General features: G+C 39.0%; 1 protein-coding gene across 3 annotated transcripts in view; it reads left to right on the top strand.

Annotated features, from left to right (window-relative positions):
• dock10 (dedicator of cytokinesis 10) overlaps window positions 1-17,058 on the top strand; it is a 54,999-nt gene that overhangs the window by 22,966 nt on the left and 14,975 nt on the right. For all 3 annotated transcript variants that reach the window (XM_029518511.1, XM_029518510.1, XM_029518513.1), the window contains exons 2-28: window positions 1,422-1,541; window positions 3,741-3,830; window positions 4,801-4,883; window positions 6,302-6,374; window positions 6,678-6,815; window positions 7,118-7,252; window positions 8,015-8,201; window positions 9,143-9,228; window positions 9,784-9,867; window positions 10,081-10,239; window positions 10,576-10,818; window positions 10,932-11,054; window positions 11,644-11,726; window positions 11,834-11,956; window positions 12,067-12,146; window positions 12,261-12,448; window positions 12,605-12,670; window positions 12,813-12,905; window positions 13,050-13,173; window positions 13,269-13,390; window positions 13,515-13,598; window positions 14,242-14,334; window positions 14,532-14,650; window positions 14,821-14,890; window positions 16,123-16,236; window positions 16,450-16,521; window positions 16,669-16,815. In XM_029518511.1, coding sequence (XP_029374371.1) covers window positions 1,422-1,541; window positions 3,741-3,830; window positions 4,801-4,883; window positions 6,302-6,374; window positions 6,678-6,815; window positions 7,118-7,252; window positions 8,015-8,201; window positions 9,143-9,228; window positions 9,784-9,867; window positions 10,081-10,239; window positions 10,576-10,818; window positions 10,932-11,054; window positions 11,644-11,726; window positions 11,834-11,956; window positions 12,067-12,146; window positions 12,261-12,448; window positions 12,605-12,670; window positions 12,813-12,905; window positions 13,050-13,173; window positions 13,269-13,390; window positions 13,515-13,598; window positions 14,242-14,334; window positions 14,532-14,650; window positions 14,821-14,890; window positions 16,123-16,236; window positions 16,450-16,521; window positions 16,669-16,815 — 3,099 coding nt within the window. The remainder of the gene's footprint in view (window positions 1-1,421; window positions 1,542-3,740; window positions 3,831-4,800; window positions 4,884-6,301; window positions 6,375-6,677; window positions 6,816-7,117; window positions 7,253-8,014; window positions 8,202-9,142; window positions 9,229-9,783; window positions 9,868-10,080; window positions 10,240-10,575; window positions 10,819-10,931; window positions 11,055-11,643; window positions 11,727-11,833; window positions 11,957-12,066; window positions 12,147-12,260; window positions 12,449-12,604; window positions 12,671-12,812; window positions 12,906-13,049; window positions 13,174-13,268; window positions 13,391-13,514; window positions 13,599-14,241; window positions 14,335-14,531; window positions 14,651-14,820; window positions 14,891-16,122; window positions 16,237-16,449; window positions 16,522-16,668; window positions 16,816-17,058) is intronic.

Below are 17,058 nucleotides of genomic sequence, written 5' to 3'. Positions count from 1 at the left end.
CATCACACTTATTATTATTATTATTATTAGACACTTTTGCCTCATTTGTTTGATTCAATCACTTATTGCAATTGTTGAAAATGTATTTGTCTGATCAGTTTACTTCTCTAAAACACCATATGTAATAAACAAGTTGATGAGAACAGACACAAAGAACAATGAAGTGGAAAATGCAACTCACTCAATAAGTGCTGTTGGTCTGGATGTAGTAAAGGGCATGCTGCTAACTTTTAATGTCATGTAGGAATAAATATAACCTTCATGGGTGGTCGGTACAATCGAGGCAGTTGAAGCAGCTTAGGGTTGTCATAAGACATGGATCACCTACAGTTACATACTTGCTTAATTCTCTTGGTTTAGTTTCAAGAGGCCTATTGTGACTTTTAAGGCATCTGTGGTGGGTAAAAGCTTGGGGCTGGGCTCCATGATTGTCACCCAAGCCAGAGATCATTACTTCCTCTGCCTCCCCGACCACAGTATGCACACACTCGCTCTTTGCTGCTGCTGCAAATCTTTTTATGCCTCCTGAATGACAGGAGGAATTTACCATTGTCCTCTATTTGTAAAGCACGTTTAAAATGTTGTTTTTTGTGTGACTCATTGACCACAGACATAATCCTTCAAAATGGAATCTCTTTCACAAAAAAGAAATGAACTACATTGGATTGTTTTGACTTAAGTGTCTTAAATTTCAAATTCTGTGGTAAAGCAGAGTTGAAGGTACTGAGCAAAAACTGGGATTCACTTATAGAATTGACAGTTAAACAGCTAATCTTCTCTGTGATATTTCCATATTTGAGAGCATCCATATTTGAGAGCATAGAGTCGCATGCTTGGATGTTACAAAAGTTTGAAATTTACATGAACTGAAAATAAATCTCTTTATACTGTGTGTTTCATTGAGTGCATCAGTGCACACATCAGCATTAGTTTCTTCCTCTATGATTCTTTTAGGCTCTAATGATGTCATGGCAAAACATAGGAAATGTCATGATCATGTCTATAACAATGTTATTTTCCAGAATGGGGAGATTGTTAACTGTGGCTGATCTACTGTCACTCTGTCTATCTCTAAGTTCTCTGTCTGTTTGTATAACCTTTATGCTGTAACAGGGAGTGGGTCATTAGCACTGCAACGCATCTTCTTCTCAGCTTGTCTGATATGAAAGGTGTGAAATAAAATAGATTAATGTACTTTAGACAGAGATAAAATGTGGGAAGTGCAGCCATTAACTATTGTTTGATGACTAAATTTGGGTGTCTAAGGAAAAATGTTCTAAAAAAAAATATATATGTATATTCACTCTGGCTTTGGGAATGTAAAATGTCCTTTGAATCAATCGGATGTATCGCACCGTGCCATGTTGAGGTTTGACGCAAACAAGAGAATCCTGATTCACTGTCTCTCTTTTGGTTTGCAGCAGGAGAAGCCGAAGGTGATTGATCCACTTGACTATGAAGCTGTCATCGCTGAGCTGGGGGACGAGTTAAAGGAAGACCCTCTCAGAGAGCTGCTACTGTTTCCTGACAATGATTTCACAGTAAGTGTGTGTTTGTGGTGGGCAGATGGTAAAATGTAGTCATCACAAGAATATTGTCAGTTAAATCCACATTTCTGGTGCTCTTAGTACAGATTGACATGCAGATCAGGGGGACTTCCATTCCACATACAATGTTCAGTGTTTCTACCCTTTTGTTTTACATGGTTCATTAATGCTCTCAATGAAACGTGACAACTAATACATACATGCCAACACAATGACATGAACATTTAGCATTTGAGCATAAGCTGTTTACAGCAGTTGGCCAGCTCACTTGGGAACAGAAACAAATGGCAGAAAAGATCTCCCTGCCTTTGAGAGTAGAAACTGAAAAACAGTACAAATATAACATTAATGGTGGAATGGAGTTAAACCGGTAGGTAATTGTCAAAAGCCAAGGTGCTCTTCTACTGCACATTAATAACGGAGCGGAGCATATTCTATACACTGCAATTACACCTGCACATTTAGTATGAATTAATCAGGTTGGATGTGCACAAGAGTTCCATCTTTATGAGGTTGACACGTTGTATGATTATGAATGAAACTATTTCAGTTCATCAACATATGTTCATAAAAAACACCATGCTGGTCTTTTTTTTTATATATATATATATATATATATATTTGTTCACATTTGTGCAGGAAAAAACAGATGGTGGGGGAAAAAAATTGCTAAAATCTTTGCTTTACATATTTACGACTACAGCCTGTGTCAACGTTACTAGTAGTTGAACATGTATGGCCAAGGGGAATAATGATTCTTTAATGATTTTAAACCCTGCCGTACCATCACACATAAACATTGTCCTGCCCTCTGCAGTGACAATGAGGCTCTTTATTGACCACGGTATCTATCACTTCATTTAGTTCCATTGACCAATTTTTAAGTCTTGAAGTTGTCATTATCAGTTCACCACTGGAGCTCGAGTTGATGCCTTTTTATAGTTTTTGCACCATTTTAATTTGTGTTAGTGAAACTGAGCTGTCAACTGCAAATTTGATTGGGAGGATGCAACATGTGACATCTTCAAATCAGATACTTTTATTCAAACTAATCATGAGCATTTAACTTTGTGGTATTTTTTTATTACATTTATTCTCCCTGGCTCCCTTGAACCTTTTCTTCAACAGTACCTTAATTGCTGTGCTAATGTGTTTCTGCTGACCCAGATCCACTGCACATTAAGATGACCTAATTGGCCACTTTTGGTAAACAAATTAATTTGCTTGTAGCCCAACTGCATGACTCAACTTCTGATTTCCAGATCTCTCTGGCTACAAAACAATTCCCTCTGATTTTCTTTGTTCAGCAGCCTCCAATCACTCTCCATAATTGTATGAGAAAGTGCCTTGGCAGAGCATTGTCAGTTGCACAGAAGACATTTACTAGATCTGTTTCTTTGCCAGTTGGTTGGGAATCTTTGTGCTGTATCCATCTGATTCAGTTGCATAAATCAGGGTCTGTCTCTCTTCGTGCACAAACATCTTAAGTCCAGACTTTTTTTCCTTCCCTCCCTGCAGAGTCATACGGAAATATATTTTTTTCTTTTTGAATATGAGAGTGCCCATAAAAAAACTGAGCATTGACTTTATTTTTCATGTATCATAAAACATACTTATATATATATATTCAAAGATGCATGATTGATTGGTTTTATAATAGGTTGTTGTCGTAACCATCCCTGTTTAAAGGAAAAAATACTTAAATTATTCATTGTTATTTCAATAAAACTGACCAGAAACAATATAAATTAGGAACAATGTTTCAATTATTGTAAAATAATAAACTGTATAATTGATCAAATGTCTCTCAAATCATTGCTCACAAGGTTTTATAAAATAATGAGGGCTGGCACCTCTGTGAGTCACCTTTGATGCTTTGAATGAAATGCTAATGTCAGAAAGCTAACATGCTCACATAGAAGATGAGAGTTAAAGAATTGCAGAAGTGATTTGGCTTCATCCTCTTGGGATCAGGAATATCTGTACAAAATTCCATCAAAACCTATCAAATAGATGAGATACGATAAGGTAGCCACTTCACCTCTGGATGATAATGTGTATAAATAATATTTCCTTACCTACCTAAGAGGCGTGCCCCACTTTAAAAGAGATAACTGAAGCATTTTCTATCTATTTACTGTTGCCACAAAACAAAAAACAAAAACCTCCTTCCCAATCCTTCTGTCTCTCCAGGTCTCCACAGTGCCTCAGGAGAGACGGACTCACAAGTCAACTGTTCCTGAGGGGGCAGAACTACAGGCTGAATGTCTGCTGGTCAGACAGGTAAAGGGTGTATATATATATATATATATATATATATATATATATATATGTGTGTGTGTGTGTGTGTGTATGTTTTGCTAAATATTTGCTTTTGCATAAAAGACTTCATGTCTCACACACAAACTGTGGTTTCGAATATAAAAGATTTCCTTTGGTGGTGAGGTTTATCACTCTACGCTGTTCCTAATATAGATTATGTTAACACCAGTGGAGCACTTTTAGTATGCCTCTTAAATTAACCAGATGTGTGTCCATATCTTGTTGTGTATTACTGTGTGTGCACATGTGAGTGTGTTGAAAGGCCTTCTTGTTGTGATGCAACAGCGCTGACCACTGTGCCACCATGCTGCCAGTGTTTCACTAGCTTCAGAAAATCTAAAAATGAAAGTACTGATTTGATCATTCTGAATGCCAAAGTGCCTGAATTTGAGGAAACTTGGGGCTCAAAAATCAAAGCGATCTATGAGGCAAAATTACGTTTTCTGCTTTTGTTCAATAATTTAACATCACACCTTTTGTGATCTTGTTTATCAGTGTAATATAATTGTGATTTAAAAAAAAAAAAAAAAAAGAAACACAAGAAGATATGATACTGCCTTCCATTTTTTGTGGTGTGTGTGGGAGAGACAGAGAACATTCATCTAACATAGACTATGAGTACTATTTCAACCCACGAGACAGACAAGTAATCTATTAATAAGTCTATTAAGATGTAAAAATGTCTTTGCAGATTCCTTCGGGTCAGATTTTTAATTTGGTTGTTTTCATAATTTAAATAATCTAATAATGAGTCCCAGTCTGCACATTAGTAATCCGGCCTCCGGAGAGCTGACATCTGACTGTTCTTTCACTGTAGGCCTCCTTTTCCTCATTGTTTAAGATGCTCCAGGTCACAGTTTACCTTAGAGGCCATCATTTCAGGAAGTAAATTTTTAATCATAATCGGCATAATCTCCATTCTCTCCACCAGGCCTGCAAGTATTACAACTCTGAGCTGAATGTGGTCCAGTTCAAGTATGATGACTATGCTGGAGACTACCGTCTGTTGCCCAGGTAACGTGTTTTAACATTGCTCTATCATCCTGCCACCTGTCACCTGTGTGTGCTATATGGGTTTAACTTTTTCAGGCCACACCTGCAAGTGAATACTTGTGGTCTTGTCACCAGAATCAGATAAAAGGCAGCCAGGGGAGATACCAGAAAGTGACTAATCAGGATATACAAATACGACACCCTGAAAACCACAAGTTTTTACTTTCAAATCTTGATTTTTAAACAAACATAAACAACATAACTACTTAGATAAACCACATACAAAGTGAACTTAATATTTTCTTACCTTCACACAAACAAGCAGGCTCAATGTTTCTTCCCAATTTTTAATCTTCCTGCTCGTGAACAAAGGAAACCTTCTCCTGGCTCTCAATTCATATTAGTCATACTGACAACAGTGATATCAATCTTCTCATCTAACTCTCAGGAAGCAAGAAAGGAATGATGGTATGTGTCAGTAAAGCTGAGTTCCTTGACAAAATTTGAAACTATTGTTTACTTAATCTCTCAACAAATTGAGTGTTTCCATATAAATAAAGTTTTTATTTATGTGCAGTTTACGTCCAAGCATTACTGGCTGTTACAATGTCTGTTGGTCTGTTGCAATGACATAAAAATTTTAAATAAACATCAACATCAACAACAGAGCAGCTGTTCGACCACAGGAATGCCCCTCAAATGTTTCATGGGCTGCCACTGTATTCTTATAGTCACTTCACATGACCTCTGAAATGAGTCTTCAGATGAGCTACAAAGTCAGATATATCTTAAACACAAGGTAGAACACAATAAGGCTAAAATATCATTATATGAAGCCTAGTTGTCATTTTAAATGTACACTTGTTTACTAAACTGATAAGCCAACCAAACATACAATACGCTCACAGATTTAGAGAGCATGTTGAAGTCAAGTACTCCAGGAAAACCATGGCACTGTACAATAGGGATCTTCAGCTACAGCATGTATGCTGTTATTGATGCTGTGATTTAAGTCTTCATCTGTGCAGACCAGTATTCGCTCTCCTGCCTCTGCAGCCAGCTCACAATCACCGGAATCTGTCTTAACATAGTCCTTTTAAGAGCTCTTTTTCAAGCAGGTTTTACGACAGTGACTTTTAGCATAGAGCAGTCTAACTGTCTGCAGCCCACAGCACACACACAAAGACATTTTATCCCATGGCTCACACACACAAAGAGGGGTCAGCCTGAGAAATTAGTGAAGTGGGACTGATTGAGGACTGCCCATTGTTGACTCCTGACAGAGAATGATGGGGCAGAGTCAGCCACCCACACTCATGTCCAGCAGACAGTGGATTTTTTAAATTCCTGATATTATTTTCTTCTTCCATCAGCATATTTGATTTTCAGAGATCCACATCTTCTCACCATCGTCCTTCTCTTTCGCCTTTCCTCCATAGAAAACTCTACAAAGCAGAGAAGCTGCCTTCCCATTCGTTTGAGATTGACTATGAGGACGTGGACAAGGATGAGGTCAGTAATGACCATCTTTTTGACAAATGCTTTTGAGAGTGAATGCATTACGCACTGGATACATCCTGGGTCTCATGTTTAAATTAGTTTACCATAGCCTCAAAGCTGTTAAAACATACTTTGCAAGAGCAGTTATTCCATTACAAGTTGGTGGGACATTGTTTACGAACATAATTTGACTGACAAATAGCCATCATAGGACGGAATAAATCTAGAAAGTCTCCTTCTCTATTGATCATCCACTCCGGTATGCCAGAGGGATAAATGGAAATCCTGTGTATCAGAGCTGATCATGTTTTACAGGATACCACATCCCTGTCATCATCCAAAGGAGGAGGGGGTGGAGGTGGTGGAGGAGGGGGAGGAATTGGTGTGTTTCGGTCTGGCTGGCTCTACAAAGGGAACTTTAACAGCACTGTCAACAACAGTATCACCGTACGGGTGAGGAAATATCTGATACTTTCCTTTTTGGCTCCCACATATACATAGTATTTCTGTCCTGCTTTTTCACACCCATGATCGTAGCTCCTCCTGTCATATATTTTTTTTTGCATGTACACAGACTTTGCAAGGTTATTTTTTATGTATTTTATGTATTTATGTATTTTTTTTTTTTATGTTTTATGTATTTATTGTTTATACATCATTCTCAGAGTTCACAGTGAATGACAGTAACTCAACACAAACTTTGTCCTGATGCCAGGTTGATATAATTATAATTAAACTTTATTAATGTCATGCAGTCATTCAAGAGGAGGTTCTTCCAGCTCACCCAGTTGACTGACAACTCTTACATCATGAACTTCTACAAAGATGAAAAGATTTCTAAGGAACCCAAAGGCTGCATCTTCCTTGACTCATGCACTGGTGTGGTACAGGTGGGTTTTCATACATTAATGAAGATAATAGTGCATTACAGTTCCTAGTTTGGTTTTTTTAGACTCTCTTCCTTCCAAAACTACTACATACAAAAAAAGAAGTGTAGGATAATCACAGCGCTCCACTTCCATCAATCTAAAACTGTGTATGCAAATTAAAACAAAACTCAGTAGCAAGCGGAAGTAAATAAATGTGACTTTTACCTTTAGAGTAACTTACTATAGGTTTTAGTAATGTCATGGAAGTCAGCTTTGAAAGTTATTGTGTTTTTGTACTTAATGATGGATTGCATGACCAAACTGGTCACTCTGTGTCTTGTGATTCCCTTTATTACCATCAAATAACTCCATCTATCTGTCTGAAGATGAAGTAGGAAACAGTTTGAACAAGTGTGTACAAGTATCCTGAGCCGAGTTGAATTAATTCAAGAGTAGCTACAATGATTTGTAATAAAATCCCAAACTGTCATTTTATTCTTAGAAATAAGCACATCCTTGTTAGAAGGAGGCTTTATATTGCTTAAGATATTTTTAGATTCACATATTTTTACCAATCCAAATGTCTTAGTTATATGTGCATTGGAAGATGTTGCAAGTTGCTGAAAGAAATATAAATACTTCTTTTTTTCCCCTCTATATTTTAGGTATTTTTACTTGGTTCATTGGCATTCTGTAACTAAGCTATGTTTGTCTTCAGCATAGGATACCTTCAAAACCTGCATGTGTATGAAGGAAAATTTATCCCATTTGTTTCCTTTAAAGAATAACCGCCTGAGGAAACACGCCTTTGAGCTGAAGATGAACGAAGTTACATACTTCGTGCTGGCCGCGGAGAGTGAACAGGACATGGAGGAGTGGATTAGTACACTGACCCGCATCTTACAGATCAGTCCCCACGACGCGCCTGCGCCAGACCGCAAGAGCCTGGACCTCACTGAACAACGGCAGGGTGAGACTGGTTCTGTTTTTGTATTTAAGAATCCACAAGGTTTACCTATGATGGATGTTGAAATAGGGAATGGAAAAAATGTTGGAAACAGCAAAGGGGATAGAAGCACAAATGGTAATTTAGAGGATAGATGTGTAATTAAACAGAGACTAAGAGGAAATTTTAGCATAATTCTAACGTATGTATAAATCATGCCTGAAGAGAGGAATAATTTTATACTTGGTGTCAGCAAAATCTTAACCATGTCCCCATTCCCTGACCTCTGTCTGAAAAGTATCTACCACCTTACTGTAACCTTAATGGAGAATTTCTTCTGGGTGAGGCTCAGTCTATAGCAGCACCATCAGGAAATGAAGGCTGACACCAAACAGGGACCCCACCTTGATTTAATGCATTATAGTTTGTCATTAAAAGCTTTACAATGGCAGTAAGTTTAATAAAACTTCAGTTTTTGTGCCAGCTTTGTGAGAGTTTTTGGATGGGACCTCAGTCTGTAACATTACACGCACTGGCAGAGCATCGCCAATTGGCCCAGTGATGTAATAGCTTTCATGGCTTTGCGGTCTGTTAGCATGCCTCTAAATCAGGCTGTGAGCGTGTGGTGGCCTACCATTAATGAGCCATTTTGTTCAGAATGGCCTTTGGGAAAAATTCCTCCTGGCACATGAGGGTTAGATTTCTGCAGCATCCTGCCTTCCTTATTATCCATAAATACCACAAATGGAGTTATAAATTATTCTGAGATGCATGTATGTCTACAAGACTCTAGTTAGTTAGTATTAATGTACAGCTGAAGCTATTTTAAAAAATGTTATATGTTTTTTAATCTATGGGGAGTATGGACTGCTTAGATAAACGTTCCCATCCAGTCAGTGATGGCAGTCATCATTCATAAACAGAAGCCACTCTCTCAGTCCTGATTGTATTTGTTTTCTCTCCAGATGTGTTTGACCTGTCACTGACGGACTGCTGCCTGCAGGAGAATGAAGAAACTACAGAAAATGGCATCAATCCAGAGTTGGCCAAGGTTGATTTAAAAAAAGAATATTTCACACATGAATCTACTTACATTTAAATGCACATACAAGCACAGCATAGCTGTGTGTAAATAGCCTGTGGAGAGGGCGGTGGTATGTAGCAGTGTTTTCATGGAGGCCTTCACAATTTGGTTCTCATGTTGTGCTGTAACAAGCATGAGACAAGACCAAAGCATTCCTACTAATTTTCTCACACGCAGACACTGAGCAATGCTTTAGCATAAAACAAGAAAGAGTTTGAAGGCCATTCAAAGAAAACATGGATGTTAACATTGCTAGGGTCCAGTTATTCCCAGTCACCTTTTTGTTAATACTTTGCGAGGAGAGAAATGCATTTGTCGTGTGTTTATAAGCCACAGGGATACATGCAAACTGTGAACATACATAAAACTTTCTTCGGCTACTGGAAAATGCAGAGCCAATTCAGTAGAAGATAGTAGAACCATGCAAACCTTGTTTTGAAACTGATGTCATGATATTTGCATTAAATTGTTCTCTGGCTTTCTCATTTTCTTCTGTGTTTCTTGCCATCTGTCCTGTCATAGTACATCTCAGAGACAGATGAAGGAATTCGCTCTGCCAGAAGAGAGGAGCGGCTGAATCTGTTCTCTCTCGACCCTGACACTCCTGTGAGTATAAAAGCTTTCCTGTACATCTCAGACTATATATGTGCAATTGGTTGAAGTTCTCTGATTAGTTTTCCTTATTACAGCCAAACATTGCACGTTGTTATACTTTGTTGATTCTTCTTCTTCTTATACTGTGCATTTAACTAAAGACTGAAGCAATATAATTAATAATGCATATCTCCTTTTAACCAACTTTTTTCTTACCAACCACAGGTTCTTAGAAGCCCACGAACTGAATACTCATCAACTGACAACACATCAGTACGCCCATTTGAGGAGAAGCTTGGCCGAAGGTTTATGATTACCTGCCGATCGCTCAACCTCATGCTACAAAGCTGCATCAATGAGACTGAAACTGAACCAGTCACTAATGTGAGGCACAGACACACACTTTGAGTTATTAAAATGCTTCAACTTTGATTTGTTTCATTAAAATGATCCCTGAAACAAGCATTGATGGTCCTCAAGTCTGCGGCTGTTTAAGCAATTTGCTTCACACTTGATTTAAGTCCTTTTGTGATATTTTCATTCTTTAAACCATATAAGAGCAGCCCTTGTAATTATACAGCCAAAGCTTGAAGGAAGGAACTAATGAAACGTACTTGAAGGCTGCCAAATGAGCTGTTTTGTTCAATCAGGGTCTGGGGTTTTCTGCATACTTAAATGAACTGTTAATCTGCTGTTAATAAGCTGAATATCCTCCACTAGATCGAACCCTTCTTTGTGTCACTGGCCCTTTTGGATATACGAGAAGGAAGAAAGGTGTCAGCAGACTTCCATGTAGACCTCAATCATGAGGCAGTACGTCAGATGCTCGGAGGCTGCAGTAATGGGACAGGCGGTCCAGGAACCGGGACCTTAGGTCAGGAAAACGGCCTGTGCTCTCCTGCTGAAAAGAAGCCAGGAGACTGTTACCTGGATCTGGAGCATTGGCTTTGTTTTCCAAAACAGGTACAAGAATGTTACTTCTGCATCTGTCTTGGTGTTTAAGGTGTGGTACTCTCTTTCCATCCCCTACTTTGCATCTCATTGACCATAATATGCATCTCTTGCTGTCCACACAGGCCATCTTCTCGGTCACCAACCCCCACACAGACATAGTGATGGTGGCAAGAATAGAAAAGGTGCTGATGGGAAACATAGCATGTGGAACAGAACCTTATATCAAGAACACAGACTCCAGCAAGGTCAGAAAGGTTTCTTTTGTTTTTTGTTTTTTGTTTTAATTGCTCTTTCAATTTCAGTATTCACTTCACATCAGGCCAAATTCTTCCTGGAAAAAACTAAATCTTTAATATTAAAAAGCTAAAAGCTAGATCTTATATATTGTCTTATCTCTTGGAGAAAGCTGGGAAACGTGGCTGATGTAACAAGCTGCAAAGGTGTTTATTGTAAAAAGGAAATTGCTTAATCTAGTTAAACAGTTTAATGTATAACATTTGCAAAATGGTTTTCCTGTAAGGCCAGAGTTTATCTTCATCACAGAATGCCAGTTGAGATGGATAGTTTAAAGATTAGGTTTTTCCAAGATCCCATCCAAGACATTTCCTGGCTCCCCCACTGGCAGCACTCTATGTGGTCCTTGTTTGAACAGCTAAATGAATTACCAGATACACAAACTGCTGCCAGAATTACTTTATTAAGCAACCTCTGATTTAGGCAGTCACTCTGTCTAGGTCAACTGGAATCAAAGAGTCGTCACAACTCGTTGTATTTAAGAATATTCACTGTGGCTTCTTGGTAATGTTTCCTTCTGTTCATCTTACCCTTTTACAGACTGTTCAGAAGATTTTGAGGGCTAACAAACAGTTTTGCAATAAATTGGGAAAATACCGTATGCCATTTGCCTGGTCTGTCAGGTCAGTGCCAGCTGGGACTTTTTTTTATATTTATGAAAAAAAAAAAAAGAAGTACCCTCACACTATTCAACCTTTCATCATCATATGTTTTTTTCAATCTATATTAGGTCAGTGTTTAAGGACAACCATGGTGCACTGGACAGAGAGTCTCGTTTCTCACCTCTCTTCAAACAGGAGAGCAACAAAATTTCCACCGATGACCTGATAAAGCTGGTGGCTGAGTACAGGAGGTGAGGATTTTATGAGGTTTTTACAACTAAAATAGTTTATGTACTGTAAACTTATCTGAGACAAGATGAACACTTCTTACAACATTTTCCCCAAATCCTTCTGTGTACAGAGCCGAGAAGACCAGTAAACTGCAGACTATTCCTGGGACTCTGGACATTGCAATGGACTATGTTCCAATGGAGCATCCCAGTATGTCTGTTTTGTAGGAAATTTGATCCCCTCTGCATTAATTCATGTGCACATTCCTCTGCTTGCTTCTTCCCACTGTTTGGTATGAGGCTGAAAACGATTCTTCTCTTTCAGACTGTGTGACGTCCTCCTATGTCCCGGTGAAGCCCTTTGAGGACCTGAGCAAACACCAGCCTACAGTAGAAGTGGAGGAGTTCGTTCAGGACACCACCAAGTTCACACAGCCGCACCGTGTCTACAGAAACCACATCTACATCTACCCTAAACACCTTAAATATGACAGCCAGAAAAGCTTTGCCAAGGTATATCACAGGACTTTACAGGAGCCTCAGTTAAGGTTATAACTTTACAGTTACTTACAGCATACCTTGTGTTTTTACATAGTTTATGTACTTTTATTGCAGTTTTTTCTGTTGTAAGGGCAGTTTTCAATGTTACAATGGTGTTCTTGTTCAAAGGCTCGTAACCTTGCAGTCTATGTGGAGTTCCGCAGCTCAGATGAAGAAGTTGCCAAACCTTTAAAGGTAGAAATTTATCCAAGAACACACTGATTGGACCTTATTACATTTAATATGAGTAAATTTTCTCCATTTCAGTGCTGTATATCATGGGAAACTGGCTGAGCATTACTTTATTGTGACCCTTTCTCTGTTGCTGTTTTTGCAGTGCATCTATGGCAAGCCAGGAGGTCCGGTCTTTACCACAGCAGCATGCTCCACTGTCCTACATCATTCTCAGAACCCAGACTTCTATGATGAGGTGAGGACTGATGTCTGACAAAGAGCAGGATGACTGTCATTAATCAACACAGGGAGATAAATAGTACCTGGAGGGTAATTTACCTGGCATAAGCACCATTTCCTGCTGCTAACGATAATCTATTACATGCTTTTGTGTCCCCAGGTGAAGATTGAGCTTCCTACCCAAATTCATGAAAAGCACCACCTTCTTTTCTCCTTTTACCATGTTACCTGTGACATCAATGCCAAAACAAATGCAAAGAGGAAAGAGGCCCTGGAGACCCCAGGTGAGCCAGAATTAAGATACTGTATTACAGATCATGAGGTGTTTTATCTTTTCTGTCCATTCAGCAATACATTTTGTGTGTGTGCACTCTTTTAGTCGGGTACTCTTGGCTGCCTCTCCTGAAAGAAGGGCGTCTCTCCTCTCAGGAGTTCAATATCCCCGTCTCCTGTAACCTCCCACATGGATATCTAGCCATCAAGGAAGCCAGCAATACCAAGGTGAGCAGGAAAGGGGGATTCAATACCACAGAAACTGCCGAATTATACAAACAACAAGTTGTGAAAGACAATGGATTTAAAGCATCAAAACCATACTTTATACTCAATCCTCCTCTTCTTACAGAACGGAGCAGATGTGAAATGGGTTGATGGAGGAAAAGCTATTTTCAAAGTGTCCACCAACGTTGTGTCAACAGTTTACACTCAGGTTGGTGTAGAGCAAGAACTCTTTAACTCTGTGTCCACGAAACAACGAAGTAAACCTTTTCTTTTTTGCCAGGAGAGGTTGTATGGAGCTCATTTTCACTTGGAACACTTAATATAAGGCAGTCAATAAATTGATAGATGAAATCATAAATATCAGCTGCTGTCCAAAGTGTGTTCATAGTTGCATATTTGAAGGAAAACAACAATAAATACGTACAAATTAACACATAAAGAGGCAGTAGACATAAAGCACAAAAATGATAAATTAGAATGAAATATAAAAATGGAAAAACTACAGGAAAAACCTTGACATCATCACCTCATACCACTGTGGAGTTTTGCGCTGCCACAAAGAATGAAAGATTGTTTGTCTATCGATCTGGAGCAGATTTAAGTGTGGAAGATTGTTCTTTTTTTGTATAAATGGATATCAAAGTGATCACACTAGTGCACAGTAGCATGATTGTCCTGTGCTCCTAAAAAAACATTTCAAGAGTGAAACATTCACTCCATTTGACTCACATAGTAAAGCAATGAAGTTCACATTTTAGGATTAACTGTCACCAAAAAAAGGGAACCTGGCCACTAAGTGTTATTGCAGATGTTAAAAGCAGATTTTCATGAATTCTTCTCCCCTGTTCCAGGACCCCCACCTGAATCGATTCTTCCAGCAGTGCCAGAAGAGAGAGCTGGACCTCTCAATACCGCCTACCTCCAACTTCCTCAACTGCCTGAAGGTCAGAAAAAAATCAATAAATCTCCTCAATTTTGATTTTATTGTGACTGACACAAAATCCAGGACCTGCATGCCTGATCTGTGCATCAGGATGGTAAACATTATTTTGTTTTTATGATTTATGTTTGGTTTTTATATTTTATTTTAGTTCTTTCCGCCCTCCTCATCCTCCCACACTTACTTTCCAACCTCCTCCAGGGTCTCCTCAGCATGGAGAGAATCCCAGTGATCATCCGATTTCTGCCAGTCCTCTTTAACCAGCTGTTCAAGGTTCTGACTCAGAATGACAATGACGGGGTTACTACTGCCACCACCAGGTAGGAGATGGTACTATGGGGTCCAAAACAAATCACATAAAGGATTAGTGGTTGAGGGCATTCGATGAGGCAAATTGTCTTTTAAACCTCTGTTCAAAATATTTCCCCTCTTTCTTTTTGAAGCTTTTATTTTGGGATAGGCTGTCACTACTAAACCTCTTTGTCTGCAGAGTGCTGGTCCACATTGTGGCAAAGTGCCATGAAGAAAACCTGGATCACTATCTACACTCCTATATCAAGGTATAACAAAATGGAAAGTGGAGCGCTTGCAGTTATCCTTGGAATTAAAAGTGTGTGTATGTCTTTGTGTGTGAGTTAGTAAGGTTGTTTGTTTTGTATAAAGCAGTGGAAACTGCATAGTTGTATTTGTAGGGGAAAAAAACATAAAAGGGGACTTGGTGTGTTTGCATATGTGTATGTGTGTGTGTTTGGGCCAGCAGGAGTGTGGTCAGGGCCACGTGCCCAGAGGATTACAAACAAGCACACACACACACACACACACAATAGAGGGGAGCAAGGAAAGAGAAGAAGAAAAAGTGATTGAGTAGGAGGCAAACCAGGACATTCGGCCAATTCAATCTCAAGACATGTTTGCTTAGGGGGTAAATCAGTGAGGGAGTTAGAGACGAGGGCTAAAGAAACCACAAGACCTGTTTCATGTTGGCTACAGTGAAAGAAAACTGCAGCGCCTGAAGAGGCAGTGGCAGAGACGAATGGTGGGAGGTAAGAGGGGGGACTAGCAGAGCTAATGGATCCAGGGTTACCATAGTAACAGATTGGCATGATGTGCAGTAGTGTTGCAGCTCAATTTCCACTGCTGATTGTGTGTATGGATGTGTGGGGTGGTGGGGTCAGCTCAATGCGGGGTCAACTTATATTATATCACATGTTGGGCAATATGTGAAATATTTCTATTCCAGATTAATCATGTTTGTCTTCCAGCATCTACACTATGTGTGAACATGTGTGGTACAATTAGAGTGGACATTTTGATTACAAATAATAACAAGTTTCTTGAACATTTTTGTTATTGTGATTTTCTTTGTGCCTTTTGTGTCATTACAAGTGGAACATATACAATAACACTGATTACATTTTATAGACTACCCAGTAAATTGACCTGGAAGCTAATGGGCTGACTTGTGCTCACTTGAGTTGTATTGGGGTTGGAGTAGAGATTGAACTGATGATTATTTTCAGTATTACTTATATTATTTTCTTCATAACACACTGGAGACTTGGATGTCGGAAACATCCAAAAATAGTGACCTGCCCATCAACCAGGGAATACTGCCTTTATTTGGCGTTATGCTTGAAAAACAGTTTAATGATTAATGGGCGTTTGAAATAAATGTCCACTGACTTTTTTGAATTCATTAATGAATTAATAAACTATTTGCTATTTGTTTGCTGCCTCACTACATGCAAACCTTTATGTATATATCTCTGACTCCTTTTTCCTCTTTGTGTAGTATGTGTTCAAGTCAGAGGCTTACGGCTTCAGGACAGCCCATGAGGAGCTGGCGAAGGGGATGACCTTTGACCTGAAGAGCAACGAGCAGGCAGCAGTCAGGAATGTCCTGAAGGTTTGTCATTCACCTAATCTTTGCACACACCTCTCTCCCTTTACTCTTTAATGGAATTAGTCATACATTATGTCTAGCCCACTAAGAAGAAGAAGAAAGAATGATGTGTGCCTCAGTGTTTTCATCCTGCAGCTGATTCAAATCAGAAATACTTCATTAGACAGATAAATATTGGAACAAGACTGACCTTGCTTTGACCTCTTTTGGTTTCAGTTCTCTTGGTTCTTCTTTGAGCTGATTGTAAAGTCCATGGCTCAGCATCTGGTTGACTCTGATAAGTTAAAGGTATGGTGGCTTACCCTACTTGTTTGCCTCCTTAACCTCCCATTCTTAAAATCACTTATTCACAATTCAGTGTTCAGTGTTTACATTTATATAATTGAACCTGGGTCATGTGCTTGACAGTGTTTGGGTAATCTCTTGTTCCCACAGCTTCCCAGACCCCAGCGTTTCCCCTCATCCTACCTGAGCTGCGTGGAGACCCTGGTGGAGACCGTGTCTGAACACATCTTCTGGAAAAACAAAGACCTGGCAGAAGAGACACGCAGTGCCAACTTAGCTGTTGCATGTTTTGTTAAGGTAGGATGAGCATGTTCAAAGTTTGTGTTTTGACTTGAAATGATGGGAATATAGAAAAGTAATTTAAAGAGAAAGGCAATTGGGTGAAGTTTGAGTACATGTAAAGATGCTTATGTATTGGCGTGGATGAGCACTGCCAAACTTTCTGAAAACGAAAATTGCTTTTATTTTACAGTTGGTTCAGATTCATTCCTTCATCTCTGTTGAATCATTCTGCTCATTATCTCAGTGACTGATGCTGGG

This window comes from Echeneis naucrates, chromosome 13 (assembly GCF_900963305.1).
Source record: "Echeneis naucrates chromosome 13, fEcheNa1.1, whole genome shotgun sequence".
Lineage (NCBI taxonomy): Eukaryota > Metazoa > Chordata > Actinopteri > Carangiformes > Echeneidae > Echeneis > Echeneis naucrates.
Note: the sequence above shows the minus strand (reverse complement) of the source record. Positions and strands in the feature narration are given on the sequence as shown.